This window comes from Pieris brassicae, chromosome 9 (genome assembly GCF_905147105.1).
Source record: "Pieris brassicae chromosome 9, ilPieBrab1.1, whole genome shotgun sequence".
NCBI lineage: Eukaryota > Metazoa > Arthropoda > Insecta > Lepidoptera > Pieridae > Pieris > Pieris brassicae.
In genome coordinates this window covers 6,878,091-6,903,164 of record NC_059673.1, presented here as the reverse complement: position 1 = coordinate 6,903,164, position 25,074 = coordinate 6,878,091, and the positions used below count along the sequence as shown (strand labels likewise).

At 33.1% G+C, this 25,074-nt stretch overlaps 1 protein-coding gene across 1 annotated transcript; it reads right to left on the bottom strand.

Annotated features, from left to right (window-relative positions):
- Positions 1-11,911: 11,911 nt before the first annotated feature.
- On the bottom strand, positions 11,912-14,166 carry LOC123714248 (venom carboxylesterase-6-like). Its single transcript, XM_045668447.1, has 3 exons — positions 13,987-14,166; positions 12,575-13,797; positions 11,912-12,491 (listed from the first exon to the last, which is right to left on the bottom strand). The coding sequence occupies exons 1-3, from the start codon at positions 14,164-14,166 to the stop codon at positions 12,020-12,022; spliced, it is 1,875 nt and encodes a 624-aa protein (XP_045524403.1). The 3' UTR covers positions 11,912-12,019.
- Between the last annotated feature and the right edge of the window lie 10,908 nt (positions 14,167-25,074).

Here is a 25,074-nt window from a genome sequence, read left to right as displayed (position 1 = left end):
ATGATTTAAATCGTGCATGTATACGTAATCCTCAAATTCTCAAAATAGACAGCAATTACTCAAGCACGAGAGCTAAGTTTAAGCTCACAGCTCTGTTCATTTATCTGAAAGCATGTCGAACTAAGCTTTTATAATTCATTGGCTGAATTTCGATCTATTTTTCTCGACTGAGACAGCTTGACGGCTCGTTGGAAATCAAAGGAAAGTTCGTGTCTGTATTGTAATGTTATTATTTCTTTCATTTCTCACGGTCGGAAATAATTTTAAATTGTGGACTTTAAACATAGCCAGCTATTTTCTGTATGCAACAAATTATAATAATTATAAAAAGAGATTCATGTTTATCTAAATTGTCATACATTTTAGATAAAAGCGTTTGTAACATATACTGTAGATTTAGTACTATGGATAATGTGGTAAAAGTAGAACGACTTGATATTAGATGAATTTGCATAATCATAAGATTTCACGGACTACTGGTGCAGCAAAAAAGGGTGACAAGAGCCACGATCAACAATCTCTCTTCTTGCGTAACAGACGCTTGGAGCTTGCGCAAGACCCTGTCCACCGTGCTTTCCAGGACGTTGATATTACTGTCGATTTTATATGACTGTAAAGACTTAGGAGTCTCCATACTCTCAGGAGTATGTCATCAATTAAAATAATTTTAACATTTTTGTGATGAAACGGGGTTTTGTGTTTCCTTATTTTATGTTTATTTATTAAAGTCTAGTCAAACAAAACGAAAACCATAATCGATTTAATAGCAAGTTTTATACGAAATCAAATACGGATACAGCTAATTTTACACGTATATTTTAGTAGAAGACGTTTTCGTTCGATGTATTTAGGGATTCGGTCAAGGATCAGCCATCTAAATTCGTTTACGCGACTATTAACGTCAATTCCAAATAGTTGTATTGTTATTCATTCACGTGGTATTTATTAATACGTACAAACATTCGTTGAGTATCTACGTAAGGTTTTTTTTTTAATTTTTACCTCTTTTCTACTATATAAGCGACTAAATGTGATGAAAACTAGCGTGTCTTTTTTATTTACAAATTTATAAAAGCAAAACATATTATTTATCATACTTAATTATCTAACAAAAATATATATATATATATATATTTATATATATATATATTTTAAGCGTAAACACTTATCACTTGATATAGTACATCAAACTCACTCAGCAGGTCATCTATATTAAACCGGAAATCTAACCAGGTGATTTTATAGGTAACGTTGTAACATAAATGCTATCTCTCATCTATAACTCTCAGAACCCATTTAAAGATGGCTGACACAACTAAACTTTCAAACTTCTTTTTTTGAATAGGAGGCAAACGAGCAGGAGGTTCACGTGATGTTAAGAGATCCCGCCGCCCATGGACATCACATTGCCAGAAACCTCGCAAGTGCGTTGCCGGCCTTTAAACGTCGCCAAAATACTTAGTGAAAAACTGGAGAAGACATGTGATAATCTCAGTATTTATACTTCCTCAACCGATAATAAATTTAAAAATTATGATGTAGATATCGAAAGCAGATAAAATCAAGCAAAATCTCATAATAATATGATACTATAAAATCGTTATAAAAGTCCGGTCAACAATAACCACAATAGATCGCGAAACGAAACTTGAGATTCGCTCTGCCTCTTATGAATCTTGTACTTAAACGATATTAATATCGCATATAATACCAGGAAGTGTGGAAGTCTGGATAAAGCTTGATTGGCTTAGACGTCTATTTTAGTTCATACATGGTTTGCTTCAAATAGCATAAACCTCTCAGTAAATAAAATTAAATATAAATCTAGACACAGGTGCATTTAACAAATCCCCTTCAGAAATCTCAGAAATTGACGACTAAATTTCGTCATCGGACGAAGAGAGAATGTAAAATTCCTTCCACCTTGACATCTGGCGTCTCCAATAGAGCGCTTTAAAGACTTACCGCGCAACATCGCTCTATAAAACCTCTATGACTTAGGGGGCTTACTAAGTGTGTGTAAATTCACAATTTCAAATAGATAGAGGTCAAAATGATGACCCTTGTTTGAAGTCAGTCAGTAAAAAAAATATATTTATTTAATGTAATACTAATTTTATTACGTGTATTAATTAGTTAAAGAGTGTTTATAATAATAATTTATTTACTAGAATATGGTTTCTGTACCATGTATGGTGGTACAATCTAAACTTCGTATGTTCTGCCGCACATAATAGCGTGCAAATTATAGCTTGCAATTACATTACTTTATAAATCATATCATCATACGATAAAAACTATAGTAGATCAGAGAATGTTTTGGTACATATTATAAACCTTGTTTGAGATACAAGAATATTAATATTTTTCCTATACAATTCTAATATAATTTTTTAGCATCTCCCAATGTTTACTTCGGCAGTTGCCCGACACCTTTCACTTAAAAATAATTTTTTTTGTGAACAAATAATGACATTTCTCGAATATACATACATTTATAGATTACTTGCGGACCCGACAGACATTGTAGTATTAACTATGAATATTGATTTCGAATTGGTATAATTAACTAAAGAAATATTTCAAACTTACCAAAACTGCATATTTAATTGTACTTTTAATATTAGGCGTCATAGCTCTGAACTAACGGTGATATGCTTAAAAGAATTTTTTTTTTTAAAAAACATACATTTGTTAATATGTATTTTATCAATATAATAAATCCGGTCATAGAATTTGTTTTAAACGATATTCATTTTTCTTATATCCTCTTTGGCGATATTTGCAGCATATATTCTGTCAATGTTATGTCAAACGCCATAAGGTTACATCAAAAAAGTTTACCGTAACAAAAATCAGGATTGCTTAATATGGTGTTTAAGTATTCTAAAATTTTCGTATTTTCCGCGCAATTTTCTTATTTTTTTCTTTCATAAGAAAAGAATTAGCGAAATCGGTTCAGCAATACACGCGTGATGCCGTGACCAAGGAAAATAGGGATTCATTTTTATATATATAGATGTCACACTTAGCATTAGTATTAAAGACTAACTCCTTGCCTAGATACCAGCAGCCTAACCCTGAAACTTCAAGTGCATGTTGCGTCTGTCAATTATTCGAATCATTCAGACCTGCTAGTCCTCAGACCAGATTGCCTCAAGGATGTTTTGAATTTATTAAAAGTTAATAATTTCCAGGCACTAATTACTCGACATAAATATTAAATTCGCCTTTAAACTGCTCATTAATCGTTATAAATAAATGAATGGCTCCTGACGTGTCAAGTACTTTGTACTAATGATATATATTAAAAATATTAAAAAGTTGTATGTCGATATCGCTCAATGCGATTGTCAGATGAAGGTCCAACAGGTGTAATCGATAGTGGCAATCGTTTCCTAAATTTTTATATCCATATAAATTCGTGTTTGTTAATTAATAAATAATAAAACTGTGGTACGAGGATCTTTTTATTATGTTTATCGTGCGGCGTATCGTAAAGGCCGTCAACGCACTAGAACTTTGGCATTGAGTATTAATATCAGATGAGACTCCTGCCGATTTGCCCTGTTCTACAAAAAAAAACTTCTTGCGTCATAGAAGCTTGAATGCGAATTGATTCCAAGAGATTCCTTTTCCATGAGAGTGGTATAAAAAAAACAATTACGCAATTGTTTAATTAATATAGTTTAGTTAGTATTTTGAGCTTACAAAGTTTGTAATGATACAGAACTTTATTCTTTTTATTTGAGGTTTCTAAAACTCTTGGTGAACGAGATATTGGTAGATATATTTCTAGGATATTTGTAGCAGATACTCCTAGTACTTGCTTAAAAGCACAGATACTCTTTAACTTTAAAATTGCAATAGTGATCTCGACTTCATATATTATTGTACCGATTGATTCCAAGGTTGCGACATACGGATAATCAAATAATTCTATGGAAATTGCTTCTAAAGCTACCACAGTTGGACGTTACAGAGTAAGGACGCAGGATACCAAATGGAGTTTGGTTTCAAATACCACGGTAATAGGTATAATAAGTATATGAATTAATCAATAATTTTATTTCTTCTTTACCGCAAGATTCCATCCATTTTTATTGACATGTAGTTACTATAACTAAAGCCAATATTTCGTGGGATTATTTTTATGGCCAAGTAGTCGCTGCAGAGTCATTTTAACGACTACAGCTAAATGTAAATTATGTAAATGAATAAGTCAACAAAATACCTGAAAACCTCGGGGACAATTTATTGATAGCCCTGAACTTAGACGTCTATTATAATATTTAACGCTTTATTCTGTTCTGTTCTTTATTCTGTTTATTCATCAAAACATAGCAAAACACGAAAATTTGTAATCGAATAACGAAAGCAGGGCAAACCGGTTGTACATAATAATTTGCACAAATATGTAAATGTGTGTGTTACACAATACCGAATACATCCATGTGTGCGATTTCCTTATAATTTTGAAAATCGAATTTTGGGTCTCAAGGTAATATTTCGTATTTATTAAATTACAAGTCATGCCGTCACCCTTGACTGATAATTGAAGTTAATGTTGAAAAATTGTTGAAATCGACAGCGAAACCTAAAAATTTATATCCTCAATAATTAAAATGTAGGCGATGCTGAAATTACATACGGCTGGAATAGTTATTGATACATGAAGAAAAATTTTAAGACATAAGACCAATTTCAGCTGTAATAAGGTATAATTATTTTAATCGTATGAATTAATTGTTTTTTCCGTTGTCCAAAACATAACTCTTGTGAATTAAACGCATTTTATTCAGCCATATAATATTTGTTTTATTTTGAGACCATAAAGATCTTTCTAACCTTGGCATCACAGCTGTTTGGTACTTTATCGATTAAAACTTTCAAGTCAGCTACAGTTAGCTCGACTTGCTTCATTTATTTACTTGAGAATTCAAAGTCCTCATTGACCACGCCTTGCCCGTTTGGAACTACGGACATTCATATTAACAGCAATGACTCTCTCACTAAACATCTTATACCCTTCCACGATACCGGACTTGCCGTATCGTAAGAAGAAACACATAACCTACCCTGGTCAGCCCTTCGGCGAGACCATCACAGATCATTAAACTTGACTATTCAATGTAATAAATCCAAAAGATTAGTAAAAGAAATGCAGGAATATCCATCCCATATACAAGCATTCACGTCTAAAAGCGTCAAGTCCGTTTTAGTATAATTTACGAGCTGTATTATTATTTGTTTACATTCTAACTTTCTAAAGATCAAAACTTAGTTTAAAGACTTTAAATGCTCATAAAATTTCTTCGGCGTCAAATCGTAAATTTCACTCTCATTAACAGATCGTAAGAACACTATTCTTCTAAAAAATGTTGTGGCGTACGACTAATTGAGATAAATAATCTATGTAATAGGGACACAATTTATATGCTAAATTATGAATTTCAAATAACGAAGGCGTCATTAAACACGAAAAGTTTATTCTATGTTCGCAATTTAATATGGAAAAATTAAAATCAGGAAAACGGCTCGTCAAATATTAAGTAAATGTGTCCGATACAAAATCTTAAAAGGTTTATTTTTAATAATAAAGCCGCAGAAATGATCCCTATGGGACGAGTTAAGGAGTTACATACAAATATATTTCAGATTATAGAAAAAAAATTGCAGCGAAACGCCGAGCTGGTTTTTTTGTACAGAATTTCGTCCGTTTAGCCACAATCTCCAACTGATCTTAAGTGAGACGCGGTATATTGGAGGGCACGTCTATCTATTTAGTTATATTAGTTAATATGTTAGTCAAAACTGTATATGATGACTCAATAAATAATAAATCAAGCTTCTAAGAAATATTACTCAGATCTCAATAAAATAAAGTAAGTAATGCGCTGGTGCATTTGGCTGAAATCACTTTGCACACGTGCTGTTCATAATTTTTAAAACGTTACAATTCATATGTGAGCTTTGGGTGGATATGCCGTTGCAATTATATGGGAATTGGAAAAACTGCTAATGTATGAAACATAATACTGTCTTATAATTAATGATTGGTGTATCTACTGTTTATCCTCGTGCGGTCATCCTCATTGGATGTTACAGAAAACTTTCAAACAAAATTTACATATTTTTCAAGTTTTCAAAACTTTTATAGTTTTATAGTCACAAGTAAATGAGAATTACTTTTTTACAATTAAAAACGATTGTTTACAATGCATGTTATTTTATATTTATCACGGTGGAACTCAAATTCGTTACAATTTGTCTTTCCACCGAAGCGTTCGCATTTATTACAATAATATTATAATTATGGGTTTACAATAATAACGTGATAGGTCCAAAGTGCGACCTGTTATTGATGCCAATGAATTTAAGTTAGTATAATTAAAACATATTGTTAAATTGTGTTAATCAAACGTGTTTCAATGAAGTATGAACATATTTTTTATTTGTCGATTCGGTTTAAAGATATCCATATCAATCTTTAGTGTAGTTAGTCGCGCCCGTGCCGCAGCCGCTAAAGGCCATGTGGCTCGCATCCTGTCGAGACCTACCTTCAAGCTATGAGTGACGGACCACGTGTTTAACAATATACATTATTAATATATTGCGGCCAATGTATAAACTATAGTTCATCTTTTTGGTTTATCTGTTAGAGGAGTAATAATAAAAAGCCTAATATTTCTACAGTTCCTTTTATTTATTTAGGTAAAGGAACAATAAATGTAGTTCCTTTCAAACCTTTTATTCCTGGGTATCTATGAACCGTTTTGTAAAGGCGGTTTATCAATGCCATTTCATTGATTTGGTCTATGGAACTCAAAATTTCTAATTTATTTTTCCATTTATTCTTCTTTTGGTGCCTCTCCGTTACTGGAGGTTTGCCGTCTGTCTCGTGAAGCGTGTCAAATACCAGATGCGGCAACTCTTTCCCAGTCGCAATTCCGACCCTAACGTTACGAAGACATTCTTTTTTCCTTCTACCATTATTTACCAACACGCTCTTTACCCTGGATTTTGCTCATTATAATTCATTAAGGGTGGTAGCGGCGCAACGAATGAAATTATATAGTATTATATTTATATATATATATATATGTATACTAAATATTTAATACCTAATACTAATGCAAACACAACAGTGAAAAGCCCAGTAGTCAAAATACACTTAACATAATCTTTTTATATCTCGTATGTACAAAAATATCCCTATTTTATAATTCTTGATATAGCTCTGTAAGCCAGTGGCGAAATGTAATTTCTTTGTAAAAAGTTATTAAGTTAAGTTGATTTAATACTTTGTATGAAAAAGGGGTCACTTATATCGGTTTGAACTAAAGAATATGACTCCAAGAGAGAATCATAAAAGGGTAAGATTCGAGATTTAGCACTAAATATGAGTCTTGTTTGTCAGAAACGATTTTGACATTTTTGAACTGAAACTTCTTTATCGGCGTTGGAAAAAAATTTACCGTCACATTTTTCCGTTACGCGCCATCTTTTTCTTGTCCCTACCACGGTTGATTCGAAGAGATTCGAAGCCATTGTTAACAAAAATATATAATAACTATAATAATGATAGTATTAATTATATTACAATTAATGAAATTCTGTAATGATATTTTTAGTAATAAGGGAAATTGAAATAATTGTATTATTTATATTCATGTGTATGATAATAAAGGCCTTTTGTTAAACTGTAACTATTGTTAACTTTATTTAACCAATTTCTTTAAAGTTGCAGATAGTAGATAATTTTTCGAGAATTAAGGTCATAACGAAGTTTCACTTCTTACGTGTGTATACTAGTACACGCACACATTGTTTTATTATATAACAGGAGTCTCATCTGATGTTAGGTGTAAAGAACTCTATCAATGCCAGAGGGCACGCATTGCCAGCCTTTTAAGATTCGGTAGGATCTTCTTGATGGACCCAAAGTCATAGTAACATACAGGAGAGAACTCCGAACCTTAGTAAGGTGTCAATTTATCTAATAGTTTTGTTGCTTAGTAACACAATATATATTCATTGTTTGACTTTGGATAACTTTTAACCCATGTTTATGTTGAACACAGCTGCACAGTTACGCTAAATTAAACTGCAAATCTGCTCATTCCCACTTTTAATGGCCTTCTTGCATTTTATGGTCAACATGCATCTTATAAACATCCATAAGAGGTATTAAGTTTGTTTATATTTTAGGTCTTGTTGAAGCTATATTTGGTACAAAAAACGTGTAAATGCGAAGTTATAAATTTTGGCTAAGAAGAAAAAATCGCGCATCGTAATAATTTACTCTCATAATTTTTCGCCAAAAGAAGTATAACTTCAAAACTACAATGTTGACTGTTCATGGTGTCGGTTCTTTGTGAAGGTGTACGCGCATCGTAAAAATATACTCAGAACATTTTTCCTAACTGCAAAAAATTAATGTTTATGGTGGAAGCCCGAGTCAGCCGCGTCCGCCCAGGTCGGCATTTTTCGTTCCACTGATACCGATACAAACGTTTTTGTATGCAATTTCGACGTATTTTTCAGAGAATTACAGTGCACGCGCTGTTCTGTTAACACATCAGTCTTCTATACCTGACACACGACGTCCACATTCTTTAGTCTATTGTATGCCTGTTTAACTATTTAAAAATACTCATTCGTTTAAGGTACACGATTTTTTTACGGTCGGAAAGTCGTATTCAGTATCGACGTCCGATGACGTCATGAGCTGCAGGTGTCCGATGAACACTCTCTGTGGTAAATGCAGACAAACTCCACATCTCTACGCAAAGCCAAGGGATCAAGCTGCTTGGACCGGTCGTCAACGACTTCCTACGTTATATACGTTCATGTGGAAGGAACTAGTACTGGGGAGCCCACATCCAAATATATAGAGTTTTATGTACACATTAACACACTTGCTTCGTTTATCAATATTACCAAAAATACTGGTAAACTTACAGGCTGTAAACAAAACAAACAAGGATTACAAGTTTTAAAATCTAGGTATCATTTTTAAAATTGCGATAATTAAGTGGCAATTTATCATGTTAAAACTTCACCGCGTTTATTATATTTCAGTAAAAAAATATTCTTAGGAGAGCTTAAATTTATAATTTTGTAAATAAAATATGCGTTAATATTGTAAGTGACCCTGAGCTTATATCACGACAATGTAGTTGCCGATTTTATAGTGCAGAAATAGTGGAACCATGTATATGATATCATGAATATATATATATTAATATCAGATACCTTTAATTTTCTTAATTATTTAAATCATTCGCAGACGTTTTGGCCCATTTGACTGATTACCTACTTGCCTTAGAAATAACAAATGATTACGAAATAGATACAGGAATCTGAGGCCGAGACCTAAAACGTTGTAGTGCTACTGCGTGAATGGGTATTGTTTTACATGTTTAGTAAAAACATAGTAAACCTGTATTTTTGTCTGCTGTTTTCATTAAAATTGTATTTTTTTGTATTTTTGTACGAAGACTTGCTGAGTGCTTACTAATAAATATGTAAATATATACAAACTACTAGGTGAGTCTTTTTATCATGAAAGTAGCATCTAAGTCCGCAGTGTGGTGTCAAGGTGTTTGTCTGCATTTACGCAGTTTGACCTTGCACTCGAAGAACTCACCCCCGTCTAATGCGACCTTAGACGTTATTTCCGTAATAAAAAATATGACTAACGTTGCCTGTAAAGCTAGATTATGTTGAAGATTAAAGGGTTGTTAGCATAAAATATTTGATGTTTTGAAGTTGGAAAATGTATTCGTTATTACAAAATACTCCCAAGCGAAATCCGAGAATTATTACTAAATAAATTCAAAGCTCTCGTTAAACGTAAATTAATCAATAAAGCTTTATAGAACTTTGATAAATATTTATATGATCCTAATTCTTGGGATTGATTTGCTCCAGTTCAAACAATGTATATGACTTAAATCTTAGCGATTAAGAGGGGCGGAGAGTTTCTTGCCAGTTCTTCTTGTCTGCTCTACGCCCTTGAGATGCGAACTGGTAGTAAATGTAAACTTCTGTTCTGACGTTTATAAGTGAAATTAACCTATGTGAATAAATTAATTTTAAGTTTGAGTTTAAAAACTATGGACTAATTTCATGTTGTATGCTTTAAATAATAATTATATACCTACGCTGTATTTATATATTTAAGATATTCGTGATTTAATTGACAGACACACACTTTAAGTATATAGTAGTCAAGTGTACAACATTAAAATACTGCGAGAACAAATCATTTTTGAGACGACATTAGTTATTTGTCATGGCAATTTTTTTTTGTCATGTCAACCTAAACACTTTTGAATGCGTTTACTAAGTTGGTATTTCGTTCGCGTTCCGGAGTAACTATATCTGTTTCGGGTTGAAGGCATAGCAACTGAGCTGAACGCAATTTTTTTATTAGATTTCCTTAAATAAAACATGGCTTGACTTGACAATGACAGGCGAAACAAAAAAATTCTCTTTGTGAATATTATATTTTTTCGTGGTTTAAATGTTCACGAACGCGTTATTGAGAAAGATACATCGTTTATTCATATGCACGCTTACCGAATGTAAAGAAAAACATGTAAACATATAACATATATCCATAATATTACATAACTATTGTGTAAAGATTTAATGGTGAGAAATAGAATATAATTTTCAAGATAAACTTGTGTAAACGTAACTGAAACCATAATTTCATATCGTTAGAACTGGCATAGTTATCTGCAAACGAGATACAAGGTGGTTAAAAAACAACTTATGTGTTGCCAAGAATGTTATCTTTTCCTCGGTGATGACATTGGAGCTCACTTCTCGACACACACATTTACACAAGGGAGGAGAGGGACACGGATACATGATACAAAATTTAGAGAAATCGTCCTGTATTTAAGACGAAAGGCTTGCATTAAATGCAATACGCTTTTATGTACATTATATTTACTTAATATATATATTTGATAATAACTTTATTTATATTAATTATAGTTGCTTAAACCAACTACTGGCGCAACACATGGAGCGATAGAAGTCTCCTGTTTCTGTGTCCAAGATAACTAAATTATTTGAATATTAATTAAATTAAAGTGAGCCAGAGAAAAACTTTTTTTTAATGTAACGGGCCGTAAATTTTCCCTCACGTTATGTTAAGTGGGACCGCCACTCATAGATTCTCACATTGCCAGATCGCTCGCAATTGCGTTGCCGGCCTTTAAAGAATTAGTACGCTCTTTCCTTGAAGGACCGTCGAAGAAAAGGCGAATTTGTTTTATAAAAATGAATGCGTTTTTTTAAATATTTTGTAATTGTTTTTCAATCATTATTTTACGGAAATTATTGCAAATATCGTTAGTAAAATAGAGTCACAGATAATTAATTCATTTGGATACTACTGATGTTTGAGTAGAGCTTGACATGTCAAAACTTGATTCTATAATTTCTGAAAGTTTATTACGGAGCTGTTAGTGTTTAGTAGTTACGATAAAATCCGATACTAGCCTTCTAACTTTGCATCGTGTTACACGCAACTTTACACACTAAATGTTAATTAATTTTAAAATACCTTTTTAACTGTAACCCACATTTTCTATTTATATGAGTGAATTATTATTTAATTTATTCCCATGTTCAAGGCTTTATTTGTGTTTCGTGTGTAGGAAAATATTTATCATTTTACAAAATGTAACTTAGGTATGTATGCCAATTGTATCCAATAATTCGGATCGATATCAAGATAGATGTGACGTTATCTTAATGGATTTAGAAGAAAACGCAAATACAGTAACTATGCTTTAATGTAGTATTTATTATAGTATAAACAACCAAATATAGATTGTTAAAACATAATGAACTGTCTTACCTAAGTGTATAACAATTTTAACTGTGTTAACACATTTTTCGAATTTAGCTAAAAATCTGAAAAAGTGCTACATCAAACCTTTATCTATCATAACTCCGTCTAAACTTATAGCATAAACATAATCTATGTTTAAGTTTATAACATAATTTCTGACGATTCTAAGTTGTTGACAATTGACAATAAACTGACGACTACCAGTGTAAATCCAATTACAGTTGAGGTAGAGTTTATACAATGATATTCAATTTCAGTTTTATTATCTTTTACATAATTATCCATATTTTCATACATCTCAACAAAACTTTCACCTTTGGTATGATTATTTATGTATTCGTCGTCAGTTATATCAATGCTATCCTTATCTTGATCACTATGTATAATATCCCACCTACTTCTTGCGTCAATGAAATATTTATCATAAATGTCTTGCCAAAATGCCAGAGTTTTTGTATAAGGATCTCTTAATAAAATGTCTAAAGAGCTAGCATCCTTTGTACGTCTTCTGTACGTCGTCTGTACGTCATTTTCATTCCGAATCTTTAGATAGTATTTGTTATTTTTTGTAAAAGGCTGCCAATCAGTACTCGACGTTTCACTTGTAGGCATCCTACAATGGAAACAAGTTCTAATTATTAAACTTCTATCAAAATGAATTTATTAAACATAGGTTAAAATACTAAAATGACTTACCCAGTTTTAGCGAAATTTGTCCATCGCTCCACTACCATACCTGCAATAGCTAGGTCATAGGCAGTACAAGCTTCATAAGAATTTTCATAAAATAAATACGCCAGTTCCTGACCATGAACCGACTTTGTAGAATAGTCATCTTCTACTAAACCTTTTCCAAGATTCCCCTTGTATGAGAATTGATAGAGATAAATTGGAGTAGTTCTAGTTAAAGCACGAATATGAGATTCTCTTAAGGTAGATATATACACCATGACATCTCCAGCTAATGTTACATATAAGTCTTTTTCGATAGAATTATTTAAGGAGTAAAACGCTTTAATTTGCTCTGTTATTTTCTGTTTTTCTTCCTCTGTGTTAAAATTAAGATCTTTTTGAAGATTTACTATACCAAACCAATCTTTAATTAAACTTTCTTGAACAACAGCACCTTCCTTATCCACAAACCCAGTCATAAATGGCACATCCAATTGCTCCCCAGCATTAAAAATTTGATAAGGCGATTTCAATAAAAAGGGCTCATTATCGTCGGAGATTACTCTCTCAATACAAGGTGCAAAATCTAGTAAATTATCAGACTCTAGTTCATTAATAACCGCCATTAATGCAGAAGCCCTAACACGAGTAAATATATCTGATAATCTGTTTACATCTTCAACGTAATGACCAAGTGCTTCGGCAACCTTGATTGCATTTAGTAAATTATCTCTAGTTACTGCCCACGGGGCCATTGCAGTACCGCTTTGTGCTATAGCCTTGTGGAAAAGCCCTTTTGAACTTAAGGAAAGTGTTAGTAAATCAACTATTGAAGCTCCACTACCGTGGCCAAAAATTGTTACGTTATGTGGATCTCCTCCAAAGGCTGCTATGTTTTGTTGTATCCACTTCAATGCAGCAATTATATCCTTGAGACCAGCATTACCTGGAGCTTTCGAAGTGCCTAGGCATAAAAATCCGAAAACGGATTCTCTGAAATTAGGAGTGACGACTACTACGTCCTTTTCGATAATATTTTTAAACGCTGGATCAAAGTTATTAATTTCTCGTCCTTTGATCCAAACCATTACTGGTAATTTACGAGTATGGTCCACTGTTGGAGAGATGACATTTAATGACAGGCAATCTTCGATCCCATCGTAACCATCTCTTGTGGGTCGTAGACATGTAATATTTTGACGGTTTGCTACAAACGGGTCTCTAAATCGCGGAGATGGTTTTGGAGGCTGTGGACAAAATTAGATGCCTATGTAAGAAAGCAATAAAACACAAACATACTACCTTAGAAATTATAAAGCATAGAATATATTTCTAGATAGATAGATAGATAGAAGACATTAAAATATACTGAAAAGCATTCTAATAAGTATGGTAGAGTGACGTTTGCAAAATAAATAGTAAATAAAATTGAATACCTGAAATCTATTAACGCCTGCTGTGGAGTCAGCATATGGAATGCCATAAAACTTATAGTAGGAATCAAAAGATCCTATAACTGTTCCGTGCGTTATGTTAACACGAACTTCGCTTGGCCGATTTTCACTAGGTATACAGAAAAATAGCACAAAGGTTGTGCATACAATGTACCAAATCATTTTAGCATATCACTAAAACTGAGAGCTATTGCTTTTCAATCTTAGTATGATAAGTCATGTTATCTTTCCATTCCCTAGCTAACGTTATCAACAGCGAGATAAGTTAAAATATTTTTTGCAAACCCAAGTAATCGCCCTTAAAGTCAAGGTAATTTGGTGTCAATTACGATTTTTTTATCTAGACTTGTATCAATTAGTCCAATTTAAAATAATAAGTACACGTTTATGCAATTTGCAAAGAATTTCCATTGCCGTTGTAGAATTGATTTAAGACTGACGTAGATCCACGGCCATTGTTTCATATTGGATAAAAAATAATTTTGGAAACTAAATGAACAGAGGCATATAGTTATTCCTATGTTTTCTTTACGGGAATATTTGACTAATGTAATACTAATTCACTAGGTAATAAAGAATCTTTAGACCCATAATTAGGTCACTGAACTTTTAGGATATCTTCGAAGAAAAACATTGTTCAAAAGACGATTTGTGTCAATATAATAATTTTAGTGAATTTTGAACCTTACTGCTGGTGCGTAAGAGTTCAGTTTTTGCTATGGTCCCATTTTTTCAGTGGTTCCCTTAGAGGGGGTGAGGCGTATAGGTCCTGGGGGAGGGGACACGTGTGCCACATGTGTCGCGATGCGCCTTCATGAGAATTTCTGATTCATTGGTCTTTGTCAATGGTAATATTAATAATTTTTATTTCGTACTTATGAATTAATCATACACAGTGAAATAATTTTTCAATTATTAAGAGCTTCAACACAAATAATGTATGTTGTATGTAGCGTTTAATCATTGTATATTTTGATAATATATTGTGTTCTTTATATTCTGATTAAATTTATGTGACATAATGCAATGTTAATGTCATAATAATTCTGTGATTTAATTGCTGCCATTCATTGGAAGAATTACCTGATCTTATTACTTACATAATATATCGTAAGTCCATGTCGATCTGACACCAATATTATACTCTTTCATTCGTAGCGGTTTTTATGATTCCGTGAGTGGTATATATAATGAATGCAATTAAATGATTACGTTCTCCGGCTCCGGCAAAAAGTTAACGTGGAAGAGCCGGTCACAGTGACCACGTCTGTGATGACAGTGTGTAATAAAGATCCTTACTTGGAATCGCCCAGTGGGAAGTAAAACAGAGGACGACCACCTGGGAAGATGGAATAGAAATTATAGCGGGTAAGGATTAGAAAGGGTGGCGAGGATGGAGTGGCAGAATTTGGTGGGCTTCAATCCGTCGGAGGTCGTGTACTAATGTTAAACATCACATGGTCTTAAAGTAATAATAAATAAGTAGTACTCAAATAGAAGCTATTTCTCCAGCTCCAGCTCTGTTGGATTGTCAAGGTCCAACAGATTGGTCAATTATCTCATATAGCGTCAGCGGCAGGAAGCGTAAAATTTTGCTGTTAGGTCAAAGACATGTCAAAGAGCAAAGATGGCCGAATGGGACGAATCTCTTGGGTAAAATGCCTAAATGGGCCCACAAGATCTCTTTACAGAGACTTGACCGGATTAAAACACTTTTTTAAAGACGTACTTTTTACTTGCGTAATACTGAATTGCTCAAGACTAATTTATTTTAATGAACGCCCTTCTCTTTAAAATAGTAGCAATAAAAGATCTACTATCACGACAATACACAGGTTTAAGATAAATAATTTCGCGATAACTATCATATATACAAGGTGACCTTCAAAACTGAATCGCCTTCAATTTACAAACGTAAATTGAATTTTATCATAATTTTGTATCTCCCGGATAGTCGATAGTCCTGCCATGTGGTTCACCACGTGGGTCTAAAGCAAAAAAACGTGTACTACGTTGCCCAAGCTAAAATGAACCTTATATATTTAGTAGACAATATATATTCGGATGTTAGGTGTATGCTGTTAAGACCAATTCAAAGATCGGTCACCTTGTGGGAGACTCCTATGCAAGACGCGAAAGTTTGAGTGCGCAACACATTGCACTAATCTTTTCAAAATACAACATATTAAAATTAATAAATATTAATTTGATTTTACCTATTTTGTCTGTTGTATTGAAAGATGTTAACGCTTAATTACGCTTGGCTAAACAAATGTTTTAGGAAAACATTATTAAGCACATTGGTTTTATTGGAAGTAGATTCAGTTCCATTCCAGTGTTTAAGTTGTCGAGTACAAGAACAAAAAAAACCAATTCTACTTTGAAATATATATGTATATATATAGTACGCTTTTATCTCTGTCTGTTAATTTGTGATTACGCTGCGATCACAAGAGGCAGATAATGTTTATATACTAATGGGATATCATATAACATTTTGTACTGTTAACAACAAGAGTGAGTTATTCAAATAATACAAGTATAAATGCCAGTTAATTACATCGAGTTCATTTCAGCAGTGACAGGTGCTGACACGACTGCTGTTAAGTACCTACTTGTACTAATAAGGGGTTATTCGTAAACATAAATCAGTCGAAAAGCCGTATTTTAAGTACACATATATCTGATTACATAAAAACATTTAGGAAAAGAATCAGGAGAATGAGGTTCATGTGATGTTAAGTGATACCATGCACACTCACACTGCCAGAGAGCTCGCAAGTGCGTTGCTGGCTTTGGAAATCGTCAAAAGTGCTTTTCATCCGCACGGCTCCTTTAAACAAACGTAGAGGATCGAGTGAGATGAGATGATACAGTGTTTCGCGTAACAATTATTAGGTAAACACCAAATGATTTATATTTAAATAGCTCATAAAATATACAATATTTAATAAAATGGCTAGTAACAGTACTCAAACTCAATATATATCAAACTGTAATTCACTTATTTTTTCGGGTCCTTTAACACGCACACATTTTTTTATTTTTTGAATGGAATCTCACTGTGTGGCTTAAGTGCCTTTACAGCTCAGGCAGGGCTGTTTTGATCGGGCGGGCTAAAGCAAAGTAAAGTTCCTGCTCTTAAACTGATTAATATATTTGAATAAGGGCGTATACGTGACCTTCGTATACGCCTTCGTATGCGAACGCTAGATCAATCCTAGCAACATTCTATCCAATGTCGTTATAATAAAAGTATACCAAAATCAACACTGGCTTATAACAATAAAACGTCAAAACAGTTTAACATCAGGGTCCAAACCATTTATACCCATATCACTCGGATCTTATATAAAACTTTTTAATTTAACGTTCTTGGTGTATAAATTAATGCACTGTTATCTCGTGTTGCGATCTTTCGCGATAAACCTTACTAACTAAACTTTCAGGTTTTCGATTGCTCATTTGTCTTTATCACTCCAATTTGAGCTTTTAATTCAATTTTGATACAATAAGTAGCTGAGAATTAAATTTGTTAAAGTTTAATTGAAAAACGAGTTTTTTAGTGTTAAACCTACTTTTACTACGCGTTTTAATTCGACTATTGTGTCGCTGAGAAAAGGCTGGGTATATTTTTGATTAACGACCGGGGCGGTGTACAATTTTATGAAGCCTTTTATGTATTACATATATTTTATATGTAGTATTTGGTTACTAAGTAGCATAATTAAATTTCACCTTATAATCAAAATGAAATTATCAAATACTTGTTGGTCTTAAATCAGTGGCGCTACAACCTTTTAAGGGTCTTAAATTTATGTATCTGTTTCATGACCATTTTTCAATCTAATCGGTACATGGATGATCAGCCTCCTGTGCCTAATACCCGCCGTCGACTTTTTGAGTCTGTTTCCTCACGATGTTTTCTTCACCGTTCGGGCTAATGTTCAATGCTCACATAGAAAGAAAGTCCATTACGCAACCGGAGATCGAACCTACGACGTCACGGTTGAGAGTTGCACGCTGAAACATGATATAAAATTCACATTTAAAATCTATAACATTGTTTTGGTTCATATCTTTTCGTACATCTGTCTTACTTCAATCCGATGCTACAGAAAGTTAATTAAACCGTAAAAATACAGATCAATAAATCTCAAAACTAAATATCCACCCTATCCAAAGTACTTTTGAAGTGCATTAAACTCCTGGGCGAATACGTGCGCACGCGCCGTCAAGGGGAAGCGTCCCGAAATAGACGAACCTCATACCAATCGTTCTTGCGGGGCCTGTAACATGAGCTAAAGCGAGGTTGATTCAATAGTGACTGTTAATTTCTGTATCTTAAGGTGCATTTTTCTATACACCAAAATGTATCAGTAATGCGCTTAGTAACCCCCCCAGATTACAGTTTTCAGAATAGGAAACGTGACATTTAGAGACTTCGATATTAATTATATAATTTTAATACAAGGACTGAAGTGGATTACACCAAAATTATCTACATATTATAGTAGGTAATCTTTAGAACGGTCTATTAGAAAAAAAACTACGATTCGTTATTACGAATATTTGAAAACCCTCTAACATGAGTCACCATAGGATGTAGGAAATTGGAATTACGTAAATCAAATATTATACTGCGTTTAGCTGTTACTTATTAAAGTAACAATTGTGTTAAACATTAAAAAAACTGTTTATTGACTTAAAATTGTTTTTCAATGTCCACTCAGCAAGCTGTTTCGAATTGATTGATATTACTTATAATGTAATTCTTTTTAAACCACTCAAAACGTCGAGTATTCTAATTAATTTTATATTAAAGTGCTTTGAATTGATTAGCTATTTGAATTGAAAATAAAATTAATTGTTTTAAAAGGTAAATCTTGCAAAAAAAATAAGCAGTATCTTATATTTAATGCAATATTATTAGAATAATCGAAAACAGATGTGTTTTAATAACTTATAGCTTCGCTGTTTATTTGAAATTAATATTATTTATATAACCCTTGTAATGAAAAGGACCAAGAGAAGACGGTGTCCTTGAAAAAGGTGTATAGAAGACAGCAGGAATGGAGAAAGAAAGCCATAGATAGATCGGTAAAAGACGGGAGATTTGGAAACTTGACTGTCCAGTTTATATTTTTATAACCATGTGCATTACTTATGGAATAACTTAAAATATTATTTTAACAAAACAGAAAGTCGGGGTTTCATTCAAAATTACGAGAGCGTAAAATAAAGGTCGTTTTCAAAATTCGTAAACAACTTTCGACCCTGCGTTTTTCGTTTCCTTATTATTTCTAAAAAATGAAAGTAGAACGATCGAGGTAAACATCAAGGCTCATCGGATGGAAAATCACACGTCCTTTGAAATAGAGGCACAATTTTTAAGCTTTATTTTCTTTAGCTTAATTTCAAAGAACGGATATTTTTTCTTTTTTTTTAAATGACTACAGTTCTTCCACGATTTTAACATTGCAGAACGTGTTTACAATTAACTTATACGGTAAACATAAGGTCGACATGGCAATAATTAAGTTTTACGTAACGCTTCTTCATAAAAAAGGCCAGCAACACACTTGCGAGCCAGCAGGCCAGCACCAGCAACTTTTGGTGAGTATCTATGGGTGCCGATTTCACTTAACATCATATCATAGGTAAGCCCGGCCCGTTTGCCTCCTGTTATATAAAAAACATGTGTCTTATGTAGACGCGTGAAATTATACTTCTTTGGCGTAACAAATGAAAATCTTTAAAAAAAAATTATGTTTCGCCTTATTCTACGTTTGTTGAAAAAACCATACTAACAATAGAAAATAGTATTTAATAAATTGAAAGTTTTTTTATTTAAATATCACAAACAAGTACAACTTGAAAAATCTAAATTCTTTACAATTGCCTATTATTAGAAAAGCCTTTATACTCAGGTGTGTTTAAATGGGTTACATTTTTATTTCTTAACTATTTATTTTAAAACCCTGATTTATAAATTCGTTTCTCAAAAGTAGACTCTAAAGACATAGCGACGGAAGTCATACACACACATAAAATACTGACATGTACTTCCTGCATCTATAAACATACAAAAAATTCTTCAGAACATTTCTACGTTTAGTTTGCACCTCAGACAGAACAAAATTAAAAGTCTTGGAAGATTTTTGTAGTATATAAGCAAAAAATATTAATATCTACTAAAGAAATAGATAAATAAATAATTTTTGTTTGAGCGGATTAGAAACTAGATTTCGTGGGAATTTTGTTGAAACAAAATCTTTACATTAGCTGGGGTTAAAAGATATACGATGACCAATACTAGGTTACTCTTTGTAGTATTATTTTAACGGTAATAAAATAATGTTATTTACAGGCGTTACAATTACACCCCGCATTACTTACATGACAGGTAAAAACAAGATTATTGTACGAAATTTTCATTTACATTAAGAGACAAATATCTTTCACAAGGAAAACTCTGTAAAATGTTTGGCAGCTTCCCCTATTCATAAAGCAATGTAAATAAAAATAAATAACAACAAACCATATATAGTTAGTAACAGTAGGTTAGTGTCAGATTTCAGTTAAAGTTATCTAACGATCTACTTCATTTAATTATTTACAAATGCTTGTCAACGCTCGGCAGTGATACATTGGTACAAGAAAAATAAAATAAAATATTGAATTTGACCAACATATTCAAACATAAACACGAAGAGAGAAGAAATACCTCATATCAAACCATATATATATATATACATATATAATTTAAAAGCAAATGTAAAAAGGCACTCAATTTCCTTGAGATGAGACTTTTAAAGATCCGACTAGCTATGAAGTTGGTATTCCATTTCATGAAAAAAATAATCAGTTTTTTAAGTAGTTCATATCAAAACATGTCTATAATTTATTATATTAGTGATTTTTTACTTTAATAACAAAACTAAACAGCCGCTAATATTATAAATTCAGTGTTCCTGAGAGTAGACTTTTAAAGCCCTGATAGGCTAAGAATGTGGTGTTCCAACATTCAACATTAACAAAACTTCTAGCAACAATATTTATTTGAACATAATTATTTTATAACTAATGCGATATAGATATATCGACTCATTTCCCGTACCCATAAGAATAATTTAGTCTTGGCCCTAGAACTGATAACCATAAAGTAGGGATCTATGCAATTAGCCTTTTGTGCAACACCTCATAATTTTAATATCCTTTTAAAATTTAATAGGGCATTTTATTTCAATATGTCTAGCGTGGCGGAAAGATTCCATTTCGTTCACCAAACTGAATTAGAGAGTCGCGGAGAGTTTTTAGCCAGTTCTTCTCGCCTAGGCCCTTGATTTGGGAATTGCAAGAAAATATAAAGTTAGGTCTTCTATTTTTTATAGAACAGGGTAAGAGTCTCATTTGATGTTAAGTAATTACGCCCGACCGCCACCATTGACATTCTCAATGCCATACGACTTGCGAGTACGTTGAAAATTGTGCATTGTACATATGCCGCTAGCTTATAAGCCGTTCAATAAACAGTCTTTTAACTAAACAGTGCCGTTTCACTAGCGGCCTGAAAGATATTCAGGCAATATTCACTTAACCAAGAGCTAGGCAGATGACTTGGATCGACGAGGTTTCATTACATGACTGATAATTTAAATTAAGTCCAATTTATGCCACTCTCAAACTCGAAACGAAACTCTTCAAACTGTCAATATGGCGTCGGAAAACCAAAACTTTGATAGTTTTTTTCTAAAGTTGAATGAAAAACATGAAGTATAAGAGTGTAGTGACAATCATAATGTGGGTTTAGCTGAGACTGACTCAAGCAATTTAATTTTCAAAGAAATATGTTTTATGTCAGATGTACGACTCTATAGTGTAAATGACCTAAGCATTATCCAGTCAGTTAATTAAATGTTGCTACGCTACGGCTAAATATCTTTCAGGCCGCTAGTTTAACGGCGCTGTTTAGTTAAAAGGCTAGGCTGTTAATAGAAAGGCTTACTAAGCTAGTTGGCTGCGACATATATATAATAAGAATTCGGTCGATACAGTATAATCTTAAATTAGAGAATTTATTAAAATAAAACTTAATCGATAAGATATGTCCATAAAATTCGGATTATAGCGTATTTAAAACTTAAAAAATGTAGAATAATATAGGTTATAAAAAGGATTGACATTGATTGTCAAATATGCGTTCGTTCAGAAATTTTTATTAAAATATATAATAACGGGGCTATAATCACTTGTATCATTATCAAAAAACAAGAGAATAACGCCTTCAGTAAACAGTACCTGTGTTTAAATCAATTTAACATTTTGCGTCACGTAATTTTATCGCTGATATCAACATCACTATTATCAAATTTTTGTTCAACTATAGCAAGTCATGTTATAAATAAATATGAAAACAGACTGAACTGTCAATTTCACTTTAAGTTATCATTTCCGGTAAACATGTAATATAAATGTTATTGATTATATACTTGAAAGAAAACAATTTTTTAAACTACTATAAACTAAATTTTAAACTAAATAAACATATAATTATTTTACATAATTTTAAATTTATATAATATATAATCATATAAATAGCTTTAATCCGGTTAAAAAATTGTTTTCTTGCAATGTGTAAAACCTATGTTAACCAAAGACAATACGATTCAAACCCTCTAGGTCTAGGGTTCAGATTTGTATATGCAAGAATGCCTAATTCCAACCTCTCCATATTGACGCCTGTCATTCCACAACACAGTATTTTAAAGGCACTTTCTGCCGCACTCTGTGGACCAGCTGCGAGTAGAGGTATATCTAAACCTACACCACTTAGGGCCCTAGAAAAGATCGTACAGTTCCTTGAAATGGCGACAACACGCTATCCCTGATAGATTTCAAAGTGAGTCTGCTCGAGCCACATAAAAACACTTCGTCGATTTCTGGTTGTAACATAGTCGTTTCCTACACAAGAAATGTACTGGTACCATTACTGGCTATCTCTACATACGGAAGTCAAACATACGTATATATTTAATATTCTTTCGTACCAAAAGAGTCTCTAACTAGAATTCATAGAATTTATGGCAAACAATACGAAAAGGCTTATCATAGGTACCAACTTTATATTGAAACCTTTCGTGTCCTAGATATATTTTGCCCGTAAATCCACTATGCATTTGTCGTGGTATCAACTAACGAAGTCCATACTATAAAAAAAACTGTTTCTATGTGATATGTGTAAGTGAGAAAGAGAGCATTGGCCTCCGAAACTAAGAGAGATACTTTTGTTTAATAAGTATTAGAATATTTTCTTCTTTGCGGTACCGGTGACTACAGAGCTGGTCAGCAGGAATACAGCGAGGAAATGCTGCCAGCGTTAAAGGTACACTGCCACAGGGACCAAACTTTTTAATTTTGTTTTTATTAATTTTTTAATTACTTTTTATTATTACTATATAGGTTGAGACGAGACTTCTACTTTTCGAGCGGAAAATTCTTCGAAGAATCTTTGGTCCTGGAGGAACTTCATAACATCCTAGACGACGCCAACATCCTCCAATTTATAAAGTGCAACAGGCTCAAGTGGCTGGGACATGAGCACCGAATGGCGAACGACAGAACCTCAAGCCCCAAGGTTACTTACTGAACTCACAACTCGGTAGCAAGAGAAAACCCGGTAGACCGAGGCTGCGTTGGTGGAATGGAGATGTAAAGGACCTCAAAACAATAGGGGTTCGCAATTGGAAGCGGGAAGCCCTGGATTGATTGTGATGGCGAAGTGTACTTGAGGAGCCTAAATTCTACAAGGGGCTGTATAACAATTGATGATGATTGAAAGAAAACAATTTTTTAACCGGATTAAAGCTATTTGTATTATAAATCTATAATTATTTACATAATTTTAAATTGTGACACCGTGATCACGCACGCTGTAAAGCACTCGAAACTTCGGAAAACTTTAAATTTCCAATTATGTAAATAATTATAAGTTAAATTTATAAATTAAATAATACGAATAGCTTTAATCCGGTTAAAATTGTTTTCTTTCAATGTGTAAGAGCTATGTTAAGAACACAATACAATTGATGATTATGTTGGGACTGTATATTTGATTGTTATGATTACTAATAAAGTGAGAAAACACGAAATTCACTTAAAAAGTGAGAAAGTATATAAATGTTTATCAAAAATAGCTTTTGTTCAACCGCATAGTGAAACGTCTAAATAATTTCTAATAAACATAGGTGTGTCACCACAAACATGTCACCTTAATTTATGTAAAACGAAGATTTCAGCTTCAACTCCAACTTGAGATCGCGTTCGGCAATCTTGAAAAAGTGATTAGATGCATGTGTACTTTGAAAATGGTCTTTATTTTGTAATCCATAGGATTTAATTTAGTACAGATCGATGTGATTGTTATGAAATCCGACGTGGGTGTTTAATGGTTGGAAGTTGAGGCCTGGAGACAGCTGTTGCCCCCTCGGGCGTACTAAGGATTTTGTTTACAGCCTTCTAATCACGTCGACTATTAGGTGTCACATTTATTTGGTCCTTCTACGTTTCCAACATATAGAAAGTCATAATACTGTATTGTTCAATGAGACTAAGACAGGAGTGAAGTCAGCTCAGTAATTAATGTCTCGTTGACACCATTCGATTCTCTTTCAACAGTGATTAATTGCGCTGTTTATCTACGCCATAGGTATAATAACCTCGACTGGCAATCGCCCAATAAGTTGAATGCTGTCATAAAATATCTTCCTCTAAATCAACAAATAAATCGCAATAGTCACTTAATCGCATTAACGTTTTATAAAAGTATCATGCATATTTAATACGGGGAAAATTTGTCGTCATTTTCTGCCCGCAAGCACACGCCCAAGCTGAAGAAAGCTTTGTAGGGCGGGCGACTTCCTCGACGCTGGCGCCTCTAGCGCTTGCCGCGCGAACTAGTTATCACACGGCCATTGGCCGCCATCTGTGACGTCACGCGTCCACCGACCAATGGCAGCGAACGGTCTCGCGGCCGGCCGCAGTTCTGTCTCCGTCGCGCCTTTGCTCGAG

Bases quoted from the DNA above. Each gene is read 5' to 3' on its own strand.
- LOC123714248 (XM_045668447.1), bottom strand. From the start codon at position 14,166: ATGATTTGGTACATTGTATGCACAACCTTTGTGCTATTTTTCTGTATA. The intron at 13,798-13,986 runs GTATTCAATTTT...TTTTGTCCACAG, and splicing joins CAGGCGTTAATAGATTTCAG to CCTCCAAAACCATCTCCGCG. The intron at 12,492-12,574 runs GTAAGTCATTTT...TTTCCATTGTAG, and splicing joins ACAAATTTCGCTAAAACTGG to GATGCCTACAAGTGAAACGT.